This window comes from Phoca vitulina, unplaced genomic scaffold (genome assembly GCF_004348235.1).
Source record: "Phoca vitulina isolate PV1807 unplaced genomic scaffold, GSC_HSeal_1.0 scaffold17, whole genome shotgun sequence".
NCBI lineage: Eukaryota > Metazoa > Chordata > Mammalia > Carnivora > Phocidae > Phoca > Phoca vitulina.
In genome coordinates this window covers 8,046,898-8,065,266 of record NW_022589720.1, presented here as the reverse complement: position 1 = coordinate 8,065,266, position 18,369 = coordinate 8,046,898, and the positions used below count along the sequence as shown (strand labels likewise).

Genomic DNA, 18,369 nt, shown 5'->3' with positions numbered 1-18,369 from the left:
GAAAACTAAGCGTATTTTAATAAGAAGTGGGCATAATAACATTTTGAAGCACAATAATCAAAGAACATATTAATTTGCTTAGGAAAAAAGTAAGATCCAAATATGCCAAAACTTAAACAGATTTGAGAAGTGTCTAAAGAACTGCCTCAGATAAAGAGTGAATACAAATAAATTTTACCATGTACCAATAAAAATCTACATCAAGCAAGATGATTTATAAAGTAACTTTCTTCACATGGTTACTCCTCAATAAGGCTAGAGAGAACAGCAAGGTCCAAATGTCTTGTGTATTTTTCTATGGATTGATTTCCTCTTAATACAGTACTATTTATTATTTTCAAATACCTAAAAGAAGCTAATGGCTGTGCTGAGCATTTTCCATGTATTATATCATTAATCCTCCCCAAATCCCCCAAGTAGCCACTATATCTCCATTCTGAAGATTAAGAAACCAAAGCTCAGCAACAGAACCTTGCCCAAACAAGGTCATGTGCAGGTGGAGGCTGAATTTGAACTCATGCCTATGTGACAAAGCTCATGCTCTTGACCAATGAACCACACTGCCTCCAATTAAATTAAACCAGCTCATCAACAGTTAAGTCTTAGAAGCCGCAATGCTTGGAAGACTTCTTTGCAACCTCACAAAATGGTTTGGGTGTGAAGACAAGTTGTTTTTAAAGACAAATGTTATGTGAAACAAACACATGGATAGATAGATATAATTTCACATACTTCAAGTGTTTTTGAGAGGACAGGGTTAAGTTTTTAATTTGTAGTAAATTATCATCAGAAAGTAAACCATGGAGGGAAACAGCCTCCTTCGCCACCTTAAATGCATATATGACACCAAGCATTTCTAGGATTAAACATGACTATGTTCTTCCCATTAGATGGTGAGATTGGGTTAACAGGGAAATATTCAGTTAACAATATTTAATGAAATTACTTTTACTGCCAAATTCAGGTACTACGTTTCCTTCAAGTTTTTCTTAATATTTCTAATAAAAACATGAAAATGGAACATAAAAACCACAAATGTAAAACAGTCCAAAATTCAAAAACTAAGTTTTCTCAGCAATATGTTTACTACACTGCACCTAACCGTTAATCACTTTGTCATTTTAACAGCTGTGATTATGAGTAGTGAGGATTTAGCAAGCACAGTTCTAAAGGTCAAAGTCATTATTCAGAAACATGCAAAAAAATTTTTATCACCACTTGTCATTAAATCACAATTCCTACAGATTAGAGAATATTCTCATTATTTTTAGAAACCTCACTTGAAATTATATTTTCTACTTGCTCCTTCCTGACCTTATTAGCCCTCATGGAAAAACTCAAGTATTTAATACAAATTTGATTTATAAAATTATAGAGGTAGTGCTATAATCAAGACACTAACTCAATATACATTTATGTGTTTGTAAGAGATGAAAACTATCTTCCACTTAATGATTACTTAAGCAGCTAACCTGTATCAGTATGATTTAGAATCTTCTTGCTTGCTATACACACTAACCGGGAGGGTGGGGGCAGCAAGCTCTTCCTGAGACTTTGTCACTGGCTTTGGACTCGACCCCATTTACCTCTGACCTTTGCAGAACATGACAAACTATTATATTCATCCACAGTGTCTTACTTGTTAGATAAGGAGACGGTGTCTAGCCAAAATTTAAAGATTAGTATTTTTGAATACCAGATGATAAAGGGAAACAGTCTGACTTTATAAAGTGTCTAGTAACACCATACAGTGGACTGGAAAGATACAATGAGGGCAAACATAATTAACATCAAAAGACTGGCTTGAAAAAATGATTTAAGCCACAGATAACTTTTTGAAAACTCATTCTATAAAGAGACCATCTCCAAGAAAACTGAGCGACCACATATACTTTACTTCTAAAACTGAATCAGGAATTTTATCTTGATTTTGTTCACCCCTCTGTTCCAGTACAAATGACTCCAAGGAGAGGGGGAGACCTAAAAAGATCAATATCCCATATTCAAAAATAACGGGCAAACTATTTCAAGTTTATACTTGATGAAAGATACAAAGCATCTTCTCACGTCATTAGCTCATACCTGGTAGAGTAAGGCAGATGAGGCTGGCAATCAGTAAGGTTATGCACATGAAGACAATCAACAAAAAAATCTGTAAGGCAAAACATACGACTGCATAAATGGTTCATGTGCTCAACGTATTTCATGAGACCCCTCAAAGAATCAGCACAATTCTCCCAGTAAAAGTAAATTGCCTATATTTCCAGGTTTCCTTCCATTTCACATAAAAAGGAATTTTTATTTTAGGTAAAACTACCATAATTTTGGCCAAAAGAAAATATTTGAAATATATTTTCATATAGTCAGATACATCAGCAAGTAACAAGTAAATATATTTTTTAATCAGAGAGCATACAAATAAAACATAATCAGCTTAAATTTTCCCTATTAATTAAAACTAAAAACAATCCCTTTTTAATCAAATTCTCAAAAACAAGTTTTCATGAGAGGAGAGTGCTGTCCAACTAGAACCTTCTGTGGAAGCTGCACAGCCCGACACAGCAGCCGGCAGCACAAGTGGTCACTGAGCGCCGGACACAGGGCCAGGGTGAACGAGTAATGAAATTTTACACTGCATTTACTCTGGTGTAATCCTACTAGAAGAGTACTTTTTTTTTTTTTTTCGGCTTTATTGAGGTGTAAACGACAAAATTATAAAGTGTACAATGGGATTTGCTGTATGTACACATTGTAAAGGGATTCCCACCATTAAAGTAATTAACACATCATCATACCACATCCTTACAAATTGTATTCACTTTTAATTAAGTTTAAATGTAAATAGCCACGCGTAGCTAGGGGTTCCTGCACTGAGAAGAGCAGATAAAAAGGGAACACACTAAGAGGAAAGCAGCTGCCCTGGGCAGAAAAGGAGCAAGGGTTGCTTGCCTTCTACCTTACCAGGCACCCCTCTTCCCCTGCCCAGAAGGCAAAGCTCTAGCGGGAAGACTGAAAAGGACGTACAATCACACTCTGAAGAGGAGCCTTTAAGGCTGTCAGCTTTCGTTGCTTAAGAAACCTCCTACCGGTTGTCTCTGATCTGGGCCAGAAAGTACCTTTTGCCCATCTAAGAGCCTCATCTCCCAGGACTCCTCCCATCTCTGACGCTCACCTGCATACGCCCCACCCTCTAGATACACTTAATTCCCTGCAGTTCCAAACCTACCATGTCTAACCTGCCTCTTGGTTTCGCACGTGCGTGGAGTGCCCTTCTATTTTTCCATTTTGTTCTCTGTCTAGCCTAACCTTAGAGACTTAAAATCATCACCTCCTCCACATGGATTCCTGAATGCCTTCCAAAAAAGCGTTCTGTGGAGCAAGGAGTGACCAACTGTGCAACAAGTTACCATATAGCAAGTGAGGTGAGGACTAAGGCCTGAGGATCAAATTTAACAACACAAAAGCCACGATGGCGACCCGTCAGGAAGAGTTTTGGTGGAGTTTGGGGGGAAAGTTGTGCTGGGACAGGCACTTCCTTAACCAGTCTGGTCTTCAGTTTCATCAGATGTAAACATGAGATTACTACTCCCTTGCAGTATTGGGATGGATAGTAAGTGGGAAAAACATTAGAATGCCCATTCCAGTTCCTGACACATAGCTAAACTAGATCAATAATGTTAATTTCTTATTTTCACTAGGGTCTTTAACACTGCTGCTCTCAAACAGCAGGGAGCAAAAGCACACAGAATCCCAACACTATGATCCATCTCTAAAATCTGATAAACTTACCTGATATTTACATGTATCAGGCTGCTAATGGGAGGACTAGGGGTTCCTGTCAGGAGACTTTAAGATATGTCTATACACAGGACTACGTGCTAATAGCACTTTTCTCAAAAGACATTTGAAAAAAACTTGACTTCCACTTCAGTCTTATAGTACCTACCCTGAGTGGAAAATTTAAAGGCCGACGATAAGGCTGAAAGCCAACCGGCCCTCCTTGCTGGAGTATGGCTTGGTGGGCTGCATGTAGGCCTTCCCCCACCACGGGAATAGCGTTGTTATTTCGAGCATGCTGATTATTGTTAACTTGTTGATTTGCACTGTTCTCGTTTTCTTCCTGGTCTCCCAATAAATAGGAATGAAGATCCCTGTGTAAAAATTACATTCTCACTTCAGATCAGAATAAACAGCAGACATGAGACTTACTTTCTTATTATTACTTAAGGTAGAAAATGTACAAGTAGAATCTGTACACAGCAATGTTAAGTACTTCATTCTGGTCTAAATGTTGGTACCTGCTTTAAAGTAAACCTTTCCAAATTTAATGTTAATGTCCACAACACCCCACAAATTCAGCTCAGCTACCATGTCTGCTGTGGCGTGGAGCTCAGCTACAACCTCCAGACCACACTTCAGTCATGGCAAACATGCCAGGGCGAGGAGGAGGCAGCTTGGGGCAGGCAGAGACAGGCACCTGCTCAACCCAATACAACCAAATGCAGATTTCACAGTAAGGTCTCTGCAGAATACCACATATTTTCTGAAAGAAACATTTAAATTACAAAGATCCAACTTTAAAATAAGTATCTAATATGGAAAGCTTGAAAAAACTAAAGGCAACATGTTGACTAAATGCCGGAGAAACCACTTGCCAGGATAGGACTTCTAAAATAATCAGGATTGGGGTGCCTGGGTGGCTCAGTCAGTGTAGCTTCTGCCTTCAGCTCAGGTCATGATCCCGGGGTCCTGGGATGGAGCCCCTGTTGGATTCCCTACTTGGTGGGGAGTCTGCTTCTCCCTCTCCTTCTGCCCACCCCCCCCCGCCCCACTCTCTCTTTCTCAAATCTTTAAATAAAATTTAAAAAATAATCAGGATTAAGTTGGTTTGCTTTTAATGCACTGAAAAAAATGTTTACTTATACCCTGTGTAATGCAGTCAAAGAACCTGGCCCAGCAGCAAACCTCTGTAAGAGGGTAAAAACATGCATACCTTCTCCATAAAAGAACGGACAATAATAATTAGAAAAATAAGAAAAATTAAGAATTAAAAGAAGTATTATATACAACCTGCAGATACCACTAAATGGTCTCTTCTTAAAACTACTATTTCCTGAGGTGGCGGGGGGAGGCGTGGAACGTACTCTGTCAGAAAGGTTATCACGGGCCTACTTACAGCAAGTATCCAGCGGTAACAGTCCATGCTCGCACAAGCCCTTTCAGCCACTGCCGCGTGTGTCCCTGTTCAAGCAGCGCTGGCAAGACCACCTGAAGCAGAAGCAGCTCAAGGGACAGTTCACTCACTGGAGCATCACTAAGACAATTACAAACAGCTGTAATTTACAACATGAATCTATTTTCCATTATAACTATATCAATGTTAAACATCTGATGGGAAAACTCCTTGGAAGAGTCTTATGAACTCACCGTCGTTATCACCTCTCCCCCACTCTCCCTTGAAGCCAGCAAGGCTTCCCCCTCGACTCCTCCAAAACTGTTCCCCACTAGGATCACCAAAGACCTTGGTGTCGTTAAATCTGATGATCAGTTGTGGTGCTCACCTCATTTGCTGTGTAGCAACATGTTACACAACTGGTCACTCCTTGCTCCTCAAAACACATTCTCCCTAGATGCCTTTCTAGATCTGTTAGTTGTCCTTCAGCTCCCTGGGCTGGAGACAATGAGGGTCCCAGGCTCTGGTCCTCTCTCCTCTCATCTATGCATGCTCTCTGGATAAATGCAAACTCATGTGGCTTAAAATACCATGTTTCTGTAAATTTCTATGTACCACTCAGACATCTACCCTAACTCCCAACTTTATATCCCAAGTGCCAACTCAATGTCTCCTATAGACATTAGACATCTTAAATTGATCATTATCAAATTTCCACTCTTCCCTTTTAATCCTGTTCCCCCACAGCCTTCCTCACCTCAGTAAATGGCAACTCCATCCTTCCAGATGCTCAGGACAGGAACTTCCATCCTTGACTGCCTTTTTTTCACTCCACACTCAAAGAGTCCTACTGAGTGGACCCTAAGAATACCCTAAATCTCAATTCTCATGACCTCCATGGCTACTTCCTTCACCTCAGCTACCCTCCCCTCCCACCAGGATCCCTGCATTATCCTCCCAGCTGGCTTCCTGCTCCTGCCCTGGCCACCTTAAGCCAGTCTCTTCTCATTCCAGCAGCCACAGTGATACTCGTTAATCTGCACCAGATCACTCTTCTGTTCCAACCTTTCCAAGAACTCCCTAAATCACTCAAGTTAAAGCCAAAGTGCTTACACTGGCTTAGGAACCTCTCTAGGATCTGACTTCCCATGACCTTTCTGACCTCACAGCCAACTACCATGCTTTCCTTCTACTCCAGCCGAACTGGCCTTCCTGCTGCTCCTCAAACAGACCTCAATGTCACTGCACTTGCCCGACCCCCTGCAAGGACACTCTACCTCCAGGAATCCACATGGCTCACTCCCTCAGCACTCCTTCAGGGCTTTCCTCAACTGTCCCCTCCTCAGGTCCCCATCAGTCACTTCTAAATTACAACCCCATTCTGACCACTCTCTCTATTCCCTTTGTCTGCTTCATTTTTCCCCACAGTATTTATGGCCCCTGATATACTATACTATGTTTTATCTATTTCTATGGCTGTCTCCCCCTCACTGAAATGTAAGCGCTACAAGAATAGAATTTTCCTGATTCTGTTTTGTTCACTGTTATATACGTAGTGCACAGAAAAGTACCAGGCATATCATGGGCCCTCAATTGTTTTTAATGGAAGAATGGGAGTAAAAACCACTATGTAGTCCAAAAACTTTGCTAAACTTCTAGGTATAACTGACTACCAAAATGGGTCTATCCTAACAATATCTAAAGCTAAAACCTGTGCTTCCTGGTTCCATGACCAGATCCAAATACATAAGGAGGGAGTAATGATTTAGTTAGGGAAAAACTCAGAGAATAAAACCTTAATTCGGATTTTGAAGAAAGATAACAAAAGCTTGCCAGGCAAACAGGGGGAGGAAGGTTATTCCAAACAGAAAGGGAAAAACAAGGGATAGCTAAGTATTTTAGGGAGACTTAATGGAGGGGAACATGGCTGGAGAACAGAATTCAAGTCAGACAATGCTGGGACAAGACGCTGGAAAGTCAATGTGAGATTATGCCAAGCCCTGCGTGTCTTTCTAAATGACCCAGATATTATCACGTAGATTATGGAGAGGCAGGGTGTTAAGGATGGGTTGTAAATGGAGAAGAAGAGGAAGGCCTAAACTAAGGCAGTAAGTGGTAAATCAAGTTGGATTAGATAAGAGATCTTTAAAAGGAGACTTGGGGCACCTGGGTGGCTCAGTTGGTTAAGTGTCCAATTTTTGATTTCAGCTCAGGTCATGATCTCAGGGTCCTGGGAGCAAGCCCGTTTGGGACTCCATGCTTAGCAGGGAGTATACTTGAGGATTCTCTCTCCCCCTCTTCCTTTGTCCCTTCCCCCACTAATATGCTCTCTCTAAAATAAATAAATAAATCTTTAAAAAAATAAAATGAGACTTAAAAGATTTAAAGACCAATTAGAAATAATTGGGTGACTCAGTCGGTTAAGCATCTGCCTTCGGCTCAGGTCATGATCCCAGAGTCCTGGGATCAGGCCCCGCATCGGGCTCCCTGCTCAGCGGGAAGCCTGCTTCTCCTTCTCCCTCTGCCGCTCCCCCTGCTTGTGCTCTCTCTCTCTTTCTGTCAAATAAATAAAATCTTGAAAAAAGAAAAGAAATCTGAGGAAGAAATCCAAATTTCCTGGCAGATTTCTGTTCAGGTAACTGAAAGGATAATGCAAGTCACTAAAAAAAGGAATACACGAGGAGTGTTCATAGAAAACAGGTTTTTGGTGACTTAAGCTTTTAAATCAAAAAGATTTTATAACCACAAGCCTTATATCTTACTTTTAATCTATAACTAACTATACAACTACGGTGTATATGACACGGTTTTCATATAAAGATGTCTGTGGCTAACACGCTCTCGTTAAGTATGGTAAACATTTCAATGCTGAACAAAGGCACACTTCATTTGCAGAAAAATAAGTAAGTCTTCCTTTGGAAAATGTAAATGCTAAACTAATGCTTATATAATCAAAAACGGCAAAATTGAACTATCAAATGATTTCCAGTATCTGTTTAGAAATGAATGTTTTAAATGTATGGACTCTGGATATCAACAGAGATAAAATAGTAAAGCTTCCAAATTTCAAAAACTCACCTGTAGAGCATGACATTGTATGGAAGAAAATTAGGCAGCAAACTCTTAATTATACGTATAGGAAGCCAGAGCATCAGGAGGACAATGGAGCCAAAGACAATCTGCAGTAAGAAAAAAGGCATGACAGCACTGTAAATCATTCCCATGAGAGACAAGCAGACTCCTGCACATACCCAACCGATACACAATCCAAGTCTACACCCACCCAGGGTCCAGAGTGTTCTCACTCCACACACTATATACTTGGGTCACTCTGTGAAAAGAATGCATTCCTAGGGAGGCTGCTCCTCTCTCTCTCTAGGACACAAGGGCTCAAACACAGGAGCCACAAAGGATAATCACTGCATGGTATGTGAAGAGAGAGTCAGAAACTTACAAAGAAGGACCAGAGTTGTCTGCAACTTAATAAATCACTTGTAAGTATTATAAGACATGACCCATTATTAATGGCTACAAACTTTCCAAACGGCACAATATTGCTTTTTAAATTTTATTTTGGAAAAACTTAGTTTTAACTAGGTAATTTCTTCTTCCAGGTGGGAAGAAGCCTTGACATACTTCTGTAAGAGTTTAATTTAAGGGGGACCTGGGTGGCTCAGTCGGTTAAGCATCTGCCTTTGGCTCAGGTCATAACCTCGGCATCCTGGGATTGAGCCCCGCATCGGGCTCCATGCTCCGCGGGGAGCCTGCTTTTCCCTCTCCCTCTGCCTGCCTGTCTGCCTACTTGTGATCTCTGTCAAATAAATAAATAAACTCTTAAAAAAAAAAGGGGGGGGGGCGCCTGGGTGGCTCAGATGGCTGAGCGTCTGCCTTCGGCTCAGGTCATGATCCCAGGGTTCTGGGATCGAGTCCCGCATCGGGCTCCCTCCTAGGCGGGGAGCCTGCTTCTCCCTCTGCCTCTGCCTCTCTCTCTCTCTCTCTCTGACTTTCATGAATAAATAAATAAAACATTAAAAAAAAAAATTTAAAAAAAAAAGTTTAATTTAAAAGCTATTAATGAATCTCCACTGCTCCAATGCATATTAAATGTAATTCAGAAACCCATAATTTGGCAATTATACTACTAAAAAACTAGAGGGCGTTTTTGTCTTAGTAAACATTTTATTTATGTTATCGAAGTAACCAATAAAACAACTATTTGACAAAGAAGTTCTACAAGCTTTGCTAAACATAAATTATTCAATATATCTACTCTACCAGTCCCTGACCCAAAAAATCCCCAACAAAACAAAAGGGTAGCACACTTTACTTAAAAATCAATAAAAAGGTATGCTTACCACTGACAAAATAAATCTTCGGAGATGCCTATAAATGGGCAAATGGATCATTTCTTGTACTGGATTAAAATCTGGATCATTCAAATTCCTTAGAAACCATAAGACGCCAGGTCGAAGTACCTGCAAATATATATATATATATATATATATATATATATATTTTTTTTTTTTTTTTTTAACCAATATCTTCAGACTCCGTATATGAGCGAAAATATTAACATAAAAATAAGCTCTTAAAATTTTGGCTTCATAATAAAATGGGCCCCAGAAAATTCACATGGCTTTCCTATGAAAACAAGTTCCTAAATCAGGACCTATATGAAACTATCTTGTGTTTGATGTCCTTTGATGCTTTTCATCATTCAATGAAAAAAAATTTATTAAGTACAATTTGTCAAGAAATCTAAGTCTCTGAGGTGAAAAGTAAATACTTTTTTTAAAAACACTTGTCACTATATTGCATCATCTGGTAAAAAAAGAATTATGTTGCAATTTATAAATGCTCTAAATAGAAGATCTGATTCCAGTCTTACACTCCTGAGAGGAGTTATCTTGTTAATTAAGAAACCCTAAAGCTTCTCAGCATTTTCATTCTACTGTCTACATCTTTTTTCCCTTTCTCAATGGAAATCATCAACCCAAGAGGCTGTGGGTGACGGGGCAATGGATGAGTCTGGGTATCAGCCCTGGGTGGTTCAAATTCACTGAGTTACCCTGTGTAAAGCCTCTAAACTGCCCAAACTGTATTCCTCCATCTTCCAAGTGAGGGGGTATACGACCTCTAAGGTTCCATCCAGCTCCCCAATACTAGGATTCTGTACCAACAAAAAACCACCACACCGAGGAGATGAAAAACTTCATGTAAAAACATTTTATCACTTAACAGTGTATTTCAGAAGTTATACATAATTACAGTTTTGAAAAGATTAAGTTAGTCTCAATCACTTGTTTCAAAGAAAGAATACAAGTTTTATCTGCAAACAGACTTTACTGAACTTACACTATATAATTCAGGAGAACATTTTGACCCCAGCCCGCTTCTTAACTCCTCACTATCTCAAAGAACAAAGTACACCAAGAATAGCATTAAGCCTCGATGCTGTTGTATTCCATTCACACTGGATTAGTCGGCCTCCTCCGGCAGCCCTGCACATTTTCCTCCCTGCATTTCTCCATCACCTCTTTCAATGTAGAGTAAGCTGACTTGTCTGATGGCTGTATTCCTTCCCAGGGTATACGATCAAAAAGAATGGGGATCCTGTCTTTGTTTCTTACTATTACACATCAGCACAGTGTCTGGCCCAGAGTGAACATGCAGTAATATTTGAGGAAAGAATGCACAGCAGCAAGTATACTTGTCAAAATTACTCATTTTTATACTTCCCACTGCATCAGAATGACTGAGCTTGAGATATATACTAATTAAATACTGACCCTACTTTCAGTCTCTTCAAATCAGTAAGGACTATATTCTAAAAATAGGACGAGTACAAGTACCCATCAGGCAAGTGAACTGGAATCATAAAGGACCCTCACTGTAATTCCATACTTAAGGTGCCTGATTACGTATCTTACATTTTGATCCTACAAAACCATATCCCTTTTGGGTATTTCCAGCACCGTATTTCCTTGAATGAAGTCCAAGACAGACTCACATCACATAAAATTCCAAAAACTTGTATGAGAGGATGGTCGCAATAACTACCAAATAAAGCAAATGCTTTTAGTTTTTTCCCTCAATCTACTCCTCTTTCAAACTCATAATTTTAGAAATAATAAAACTTGTCAATTTTTGAGACAAATGACTAAAAAGAGTTTAAAGAAATAAAGCCAAACTCACGTATCAGCTATTCCTTCTTAGACAAAAATAATAAGAGAAAATTAGTTAGGAAATCATCACAGCCTTTGAGGCACGACTTGCGGTTAAAACAAAAGTCCTTCCCATAAATTTACAGCGTTGGCGTTTCCGTGCAGAACTTACCTCTCTCAGCAAGAGGATGAAGGAGGCGAAGTAGAACACATACACCATTCCCACTAGCCAATGCAGAAACATGGTAGTACCTGGAGCTGACTGAAAGCTCAGTTCTCGATCTTTCAGAGTAGCATCAAACATTTCCTAAATCAAAACAGAACAGGTGAGAGACATTTGTACCACTTACATTTGCCAAATTAACATCTCCATCTTCCAGGAAGTGAATAAATCACTATGTGTATGGGTTATGATGTTCTAGGACTACAGTTCTTTTAATGCCATTTCATGGTGTCACAGAAATATAAATGATATATGGCTGGATACTATTTCAAAGATGTATAATGACACTTTAAAATTTTAAATATAAGAAGAAAGACTGATGAACCAGTTGGTGACTAAGAACTTTACTAATGCTGCTGAAGAACCATTTTTGGTTAACAATAACTTTTCAGGGATGCCTGAGGGGTGCAGTTGGGTGAGCATCTGACTCTTGGTTTCGGCTCAGGTCTGATCTCAGGGTCCTAAGATGGAGCCCCGCATCAGGCACCATGTTGTGTTCTGCACTTGGCGCCAAGTCTACTTGGGTTTTTCTCCCTCTCCTTCTGCCCCTCCCCACTGTACGCTATCAAATAAATTAATTAATTTAAAAAAATACCTTCTTTCCATGGTTACAGGTCTACATTCATGACAAGTTCATTTTTTTTTTTTTAAAGAGAGAGAGAAAGAGAGAGCACGTGCACAGGAGGGAAGGACAGAGGGAGAGAGAGAATCTTAAGCAGTCTCCACGCTGAGCGCGGAGCCCCACACAGGGCTCGATCTCACGACCTTGAGATCACGACCTGAGCCAAAACCAAGAGTCAGACGCTTAAAAGACAGCGCCACCCAGGTGCCCTTCCTGACAAGTTTTAATAGTAAGGTACAGGTGAAAATGTTATCTCAGAACCAAAAGCAGCTTTTCTACATACACAATATTTTTGAAAAGTCAAAACCTGATTATCACTGACAGCAATTAAAAATTATAATCAGGACTGAGCGGCTTAGTTAAAAGAAATGGTTAGAGTTGAATTTATTATTACAAAGACAGTGTTCTTATCAGATTGTTCTCCTTATGTGTATAATGTCTTGGCATTACTGTAAAATTTAGAAGAGTAAAATGAATAAGAAAATTCTTCACTGGTTATTAGAAAGGTTCCAGTCAAAATACTCTGACTTCAAAAATTTGCACAAAGCCTCAAAAAAAATCAGGTACTCAAGAAAAATTAGTAACATTAACATTTCACAATGATCCATTCTCAGGAAAAAAAAAAAAAAGGCAAATTCTTATCACATAGAGTTTCCTTTAAAAGGAATCCACTCTAAAGATCTCCCTTTTTGACACCTTTACATTATTAGATTATATGATAATGAATAATAAACTTACCAGGGAACAGATATCCAGCCACCAGCCACAAATGAGAGGGAACACTCCAATCTCTACCACCACTAACAAAGAGACCTTAAGTAAAAAAAAAAACCATCAAATACCATCCAAATGGGGAGAAATCGTTTCCAGTTTTAACTTATAACAGGAATTACCTTAACAACGATGTAGCAGACTCCCAGCAAACGACGAGACCTGTGAAATTTAACAAGAGTTGCCAAGCCCTACAGCATCTAGTCAAGGAAAAATCGAGCATTCAAAGGTACAAAGAAACAGGTACTTATTTAGGTAGTACCTGTGCTGCCTAAATAACTACGTATTATTTGACAGAATTAATTTATTTCATATTTCGTCTGCCCTCTTCCTCACTACAAATAGCTACAACTTTTACTGAGAGGACAGAAGAAGAGAAACAGTTTTGTCCTTAACAGGAACAACTCTTTGGTATGAATAATAATATCACCAAACATCCATGTTAGTTCATTAAAGGATACGTGACAAATTATCAGTGTTATTGCTAAAAGTATATACCCAACTATGGTTGTGATTAAACCTTCAAAATGAGATGCTTGGACCTGTAAATAAAAATAAATAGCATTTAATTTTACCATCTGGCCTACGTCCCTTAACAATGTATTAAACAATCCGAGAAGACTCAAAGTGAACTGTCCCAGCAACTTACAACTAGACAACCATAAAATCCCCTTGAATGACATCTCTACAAACCAGATTCTCCCACTGTCAGCGATCTACTCAGGCAGACAAAATAAAAGTAGAGTGATTTGAACGTCACAAAAACAAAAGCTGCACGACACTAGTCTGCACTCTACTCCATCCTGAGGGGGACTGCGGGCTGAGCAATGAAAGCAGCAGCACACCGTGCAAGCAGCCCACCTGCCAGGTATGCCTTAGCTACCTCACCTCCTGCCCCCAGGAGGGACTGCTTAAGTTTCCCCTGCTCTCCAAATCCGTTCCATTTTCAGCTTACAGAAAGTAAAAATTTGGACAGTGACAAATTTTTAGGTTCCTGAATTTCAGACAGCAAGTGCTGACAGTTTGGAAATTCAAATTTATCAAAGCATGTATCTGAACTTTTCAAGTTCTTGTGTTCAACTAGTGAGAACTGAGAGCTGTGTTAAATACTGTAACACATCTCTCTGCTCTTTCAGAACACTTCAGAATGTGATCTTTCAGGATTCACAGACACAAATTAAACAGAACATTCCAGAAATGTCAGCTCATCCTTAAAAGACTAGTTCTTTCTCGGGCCCCTGCAAAACAGTTGTAGTTGTTGGGCGCCTGGGTGGCTCAGTTGTTAAGCGTCTGCCTTCGGCTCAGGTCATGATCCCAGGGTCCTGGGATCGAATCCCACATCGGGCTCCCTGCTCTGCGGGAAGCCTGCTTCTCCCTCTCCCACTCCCCCTGCTTGTGTTTCTGCTCTCGCTATGTCTCTTTCTGTCAAATAAATAAATAAAATCTTAAAAAAAAAAAAACTTGTAGTTGACCATTCAAATATTTATCTATCTAAAAACAAGAACAAAATGTCAAAATTAAAACAAATTATTTAGAAAACACTATAAGCCTATCATTCCAAGACAGATCAATCCTTTATTTTTTTAGTTGACTGATATACTATTACTTTTCTAAATTCACTATGGGAAAGCTGAGGAAAAGGGAGAGAAGGAAGCAAGGTAATGGAATGGGTCAAAAATCAGCCTTAAGAAACTTTCCAGCAGCGTGCCTTTGGCCCACCCAACAGGAAGGAAAACAGTGCACCATGGGATTCAGGACACATTTTCCTTAGCTGGCAACTTGACCTACTATGTCTTGAGCTACTGTTAGTTTAAAAAAAAAAAAAGAATGAGATCATGTTGGATAACTATTCCTTTGCGTAAGGCAAATTGAGAAATGAAGTAACTTTATAACACTATCGTTTACTCAACAAGTATTAAGTCTGGGGGCAAGTAATGAAAGTAAGTTTGTAAAAGTATTATACTCACGTGTTCTTCAAATCCCAAACCAACCAGGGAGAAATGACCAATGTGGTAAGGGCAAAATGCTAAAAGGGGGAGAAAAATTAAATGAAAACTTCAAAATCAAAACAATGAACACTCCTAGTACCAACCCACAGTAAAAGAAACCAGGGCTTTTTGGAGAAATGGAAGATTCCAGAACTGGGGCCAAAAATGTACTGCCTAGGACATTCTCTATAACCAGAGAACAACAAAGATATCAAGGTCTAATAGGCTCATGACAAAAGGACACAGGAACCACCATGAAGAGGGTCTTACTGGCCAAGGAAAGGATGACATGAGCATCAAAGAATGACCAAAACTGATGGAAACACACAGAATGCTTTACAAATCCATGAGTTCATAATACTCAAAAAGGGGAAAGCCAAAAACAACACAAAGGGAAAAAAGGCAACATAAAAAAAAAAAAAAAAAACCACTTTCCTCACCCCTGGAAATAGCCCATCAACTGTTTACCCTGAAAACTGATTAACTGGAGGGACAGAATTGCATACCTGTCTTGCTTCTTCTGAACAAACTGGTTCAGGTTAACTAAGATGTTACTTAGATGCTCCAGTTTAAAGGAAATATGGAGACAAAGAAGTGAGGTGGTAGACATCATACAGGAAACAGACAAATGTAGAAGGCAAGACACAGGACAGCTAACCTAGTCTCTTCAACAAATCAATGGCAAAATAAGGTAGGAGTAGATGAGGGGAGCAAAGAGAAGAATATTCTAGATCAAAAGGAACTTAAACTTAACAACCAAAAGTAATGTGTAGACCTTATTATCTGGATACTTATTCAAACAAACCCAACTGTAAAATGACACTTACGGAGACAATCTAGGAATTTTTAATATGATGGATTGTCAGGAAACACTAAATTCTGCTAATTTAGTACAGTGTGATAATAATACTATGGTTAAATGAAAAAATATCCTTGGGGCGCCTGGGTGGCTCAGTCGGTTAAGCGTCTGCCTTTGGCTCAGGTAATGATCCCAGGGTCTTGGGATCGAGCCCCACTTCGGGCTCCCTGCTAGGTGGAGAGCCGGCTTCTCCCTCTCCCTCTGCCTGCCACTCTGCCTACTTGTGCTCTCTCTCTCTGTCAAATAAATGAATAAAAAATCTTAAAAAAAGTACTAAAAAAATGAAAAAATATCCTTAACATTTTCAGAGTAAAAATTTTGTAGTCTCTTTTCTTCAAGTCTTTCTTGTCATGTTAATAAAATTTTACTTTTTTTCTTAATAAAATTTAATTACATCTTCCTTATGGCAAAATTAATTGAACAGCATAGATTATTAGGGAAGCAGGGAGGGGGACTCAATCATTAAGACAAAAGTCAGAGTGAATCTATAGGGATCGGGCCACCAAACCTTTTTAATCAAGTATTCCATGGGCAGAAATTTTTTTGAATAAGTATTCCCAACATACTGAAATTTGTAAATCATACACACATTTTACTAACATATTATGTGTATTATAAAGCACAAAACGGGGCGCCTGGGTGGCTCAGTCATTGAGCGTCTGCCTTCAGCTCAGGTCATGATCCCAGGGTCCTGGGATCGAGCCCCGCATCAGGCTCCCTGCTCAGCAGGAAGCCTGCTTCTCCCTCTCCCTCTCACCCGCTTGTGTTCCCTCTCTCGCTGTCTGTCAAATAAATAAAATCTTAGAAAAAAAAATAAAGCACAAGAAATTCTTAGAGTAAGAAAAAACTATATGCAGAATTTTTCCTATTTTGTTGTCTCACCCAACTCCGAGGATGACTCAAATAGGCCCCTGGGAAAGGCAAATTTTCAAGTTCCAACTCTATTTACATAGGGAAATATTAACCTGAAGCACCAATTGTTAACAATCAATTTCTATCCCATTACACAGCAACTATTAGGTAAGTATCCTGAAATTAAGGTCACTTTCTCAATATCATTCCCTTCTACCAGGAGATAGCTGCATTTTAAGTTTATAATTCTGCAAAGTATATAACCACAAGACTCCAAAAATGCAGGTCTAAAATTCCAACAGAGCAACCCAAGTAGGAAAGAAACAGGAGTGTGGCTTAATCCCAATGACCATTCACCTTTAAGGGAAAGTACACTCCTAAAAAGAGGAAAACAACTTGGTTCATTTCAAAAGATTCTAAGTATAATATAAATAGATTTATAAAGATTTTTTTTTTATAGTATAAGCTTAGGAGGTTGGATTAGAAAAAAAATGTACTTAGATGTGATCTGCTTTACATAAATGAGTGTTATCTTTTCTATAATTCATGTAGTTTTTTCCTTTTTTTTAACTTTTAAGTTCATTTTTTTTTTTTTTGTCATCTCTACACCCAACGTGGGGCTCGAACTCATGACCCCAAGATCAACAGTCGCATGCTCCTCTGACTGAGCCAGCCAGGTGCCCCACTATAATTCACATGTTAAAGGTGACTTTTTCCTCCAAACATTAATTTAGTATTAAGCTTTTCTTGCAAGAACAAAGACTAAATCTACACATCATTTTTTCCTCTCAAAGAAAATTTAGCCAAGAATCAAAACAGTTTCACACTCTCTATATATCAATTACTTTACATAATGAAAAAGGTATGCAGAATAATCTGCATTTTTATGTTTCCACCCCCCATGCAAAAGGAAACAAAGAATGAGCTTCCTGTTAATTTGCACCATCTTAAATAGCTACTAAAAATTAAGAATCAATGGAATTTTTTCAAGATAATTTTTTTGAACAAGATACCTGTAAATTTATTTTGTTCTTTTATAGGTAATATTCAGAAATTAATTTTTTGTCTTAAACTCAAATTTACATAATTCAGTGTCTTTTTGACCACATGGTTTCCTGTTGAAGACAACTGCTTTCTAAGTCGCAATGTGGTCCCTAACCCAAAGCAATTAACTTGGAATTCAGCGGAAAAACTTTGGAAAATCCTCGGCAGGAATAAGGGTTAACTCACATGCATAAAAAAGGAATTTCTCAAAGATCATCCCTACAGAGTGATCTGTAGCCTGAGGTGTCTCTAAGAGAGACACAATTCACAGCACAATCTAGCAAGAGCCTGATTCTATCAGACTCCACTTTCTTTCCCTTGAGAGATGCAGGAATTGAATTCTAAGGCATTGTTTTGCTTGATTCAGTTTCTTTCATTTTTCTCAAAGCAGAAAAACCTGTCACCCCTCTCTTCCTTTCCCTGATCACTCCCAACATCAGGGATTCCTATGTGGTCACAAGAATCCTCACAGCTGCAGCTGGGAAAAGTGTTTGGAAGTGACTTTGCATTTACTGGAATTTGGTTCCACAGGGATTTCACACTTAGGAAAGGTTCACTCCCTCCTCAAGCCTATATCCATCTCTAGTGACAGCTCTCAAGCCAGGGTCTCTGGTAAGGCCTTGGTCAGGATTCTGAGAAAAGAAACAAGATCTTCTGCCAAAGGGAAGAGCAC

At 39.1% G+C, this 18,369-nt stretch overlaps 1 protein-coding gene across 1 annotated transcript in view; it reads right to left on the bottom strand.

Annotated features, from left to right (window-relative positions):
* Positions 1-18,369, bottom strand: part of MARCHF6 (membrane associated ring-CH-type finger 6) — an 81,200-nt gene that overhangs the window by 17,712 nt on the left and 45,119 nt on the right. Inside the window, exons 11-20 of the mRNA XM_032415458.1 lie at positions 14,921-14,979; positions 13,415-13,495; positions 13,076-13,144; positions 12,921-12,995; positions 11,510-11,644; positions 9,529-9,648; positions 8,252-8,352; positions 5,177-5,314; positions 3,947-4,151; positions 2,083-2,152 (exon numbers count right to left, since the gene is read on the bottom strand). Of these exons, the coding sequence (XP_032271349.1) occupies positions 2,083-2,152; positions 3,947-4,151; positions 5,177-5,314; positions 8,252-8,352; positions 9,529-9,648; positions 11,510-11,644; positions 12,921-12,995; positions 13,076-13,144; positions 13,415-13,495; positions 14,921-14,979 (1,053 nt within the window). The remainder of the gene's footprint in view (positions 1-2,082; positions 2,153-3,946; positions 4,152-5,176; positions 5,315-8,251; positions 8,353-9,528; positions 9,649-11,509; positions 11,645-12,920; positions 12,996-13,075; positions 13,145-13,414; positions 13,496-14,920; positions 14,980-18,369) is intronic.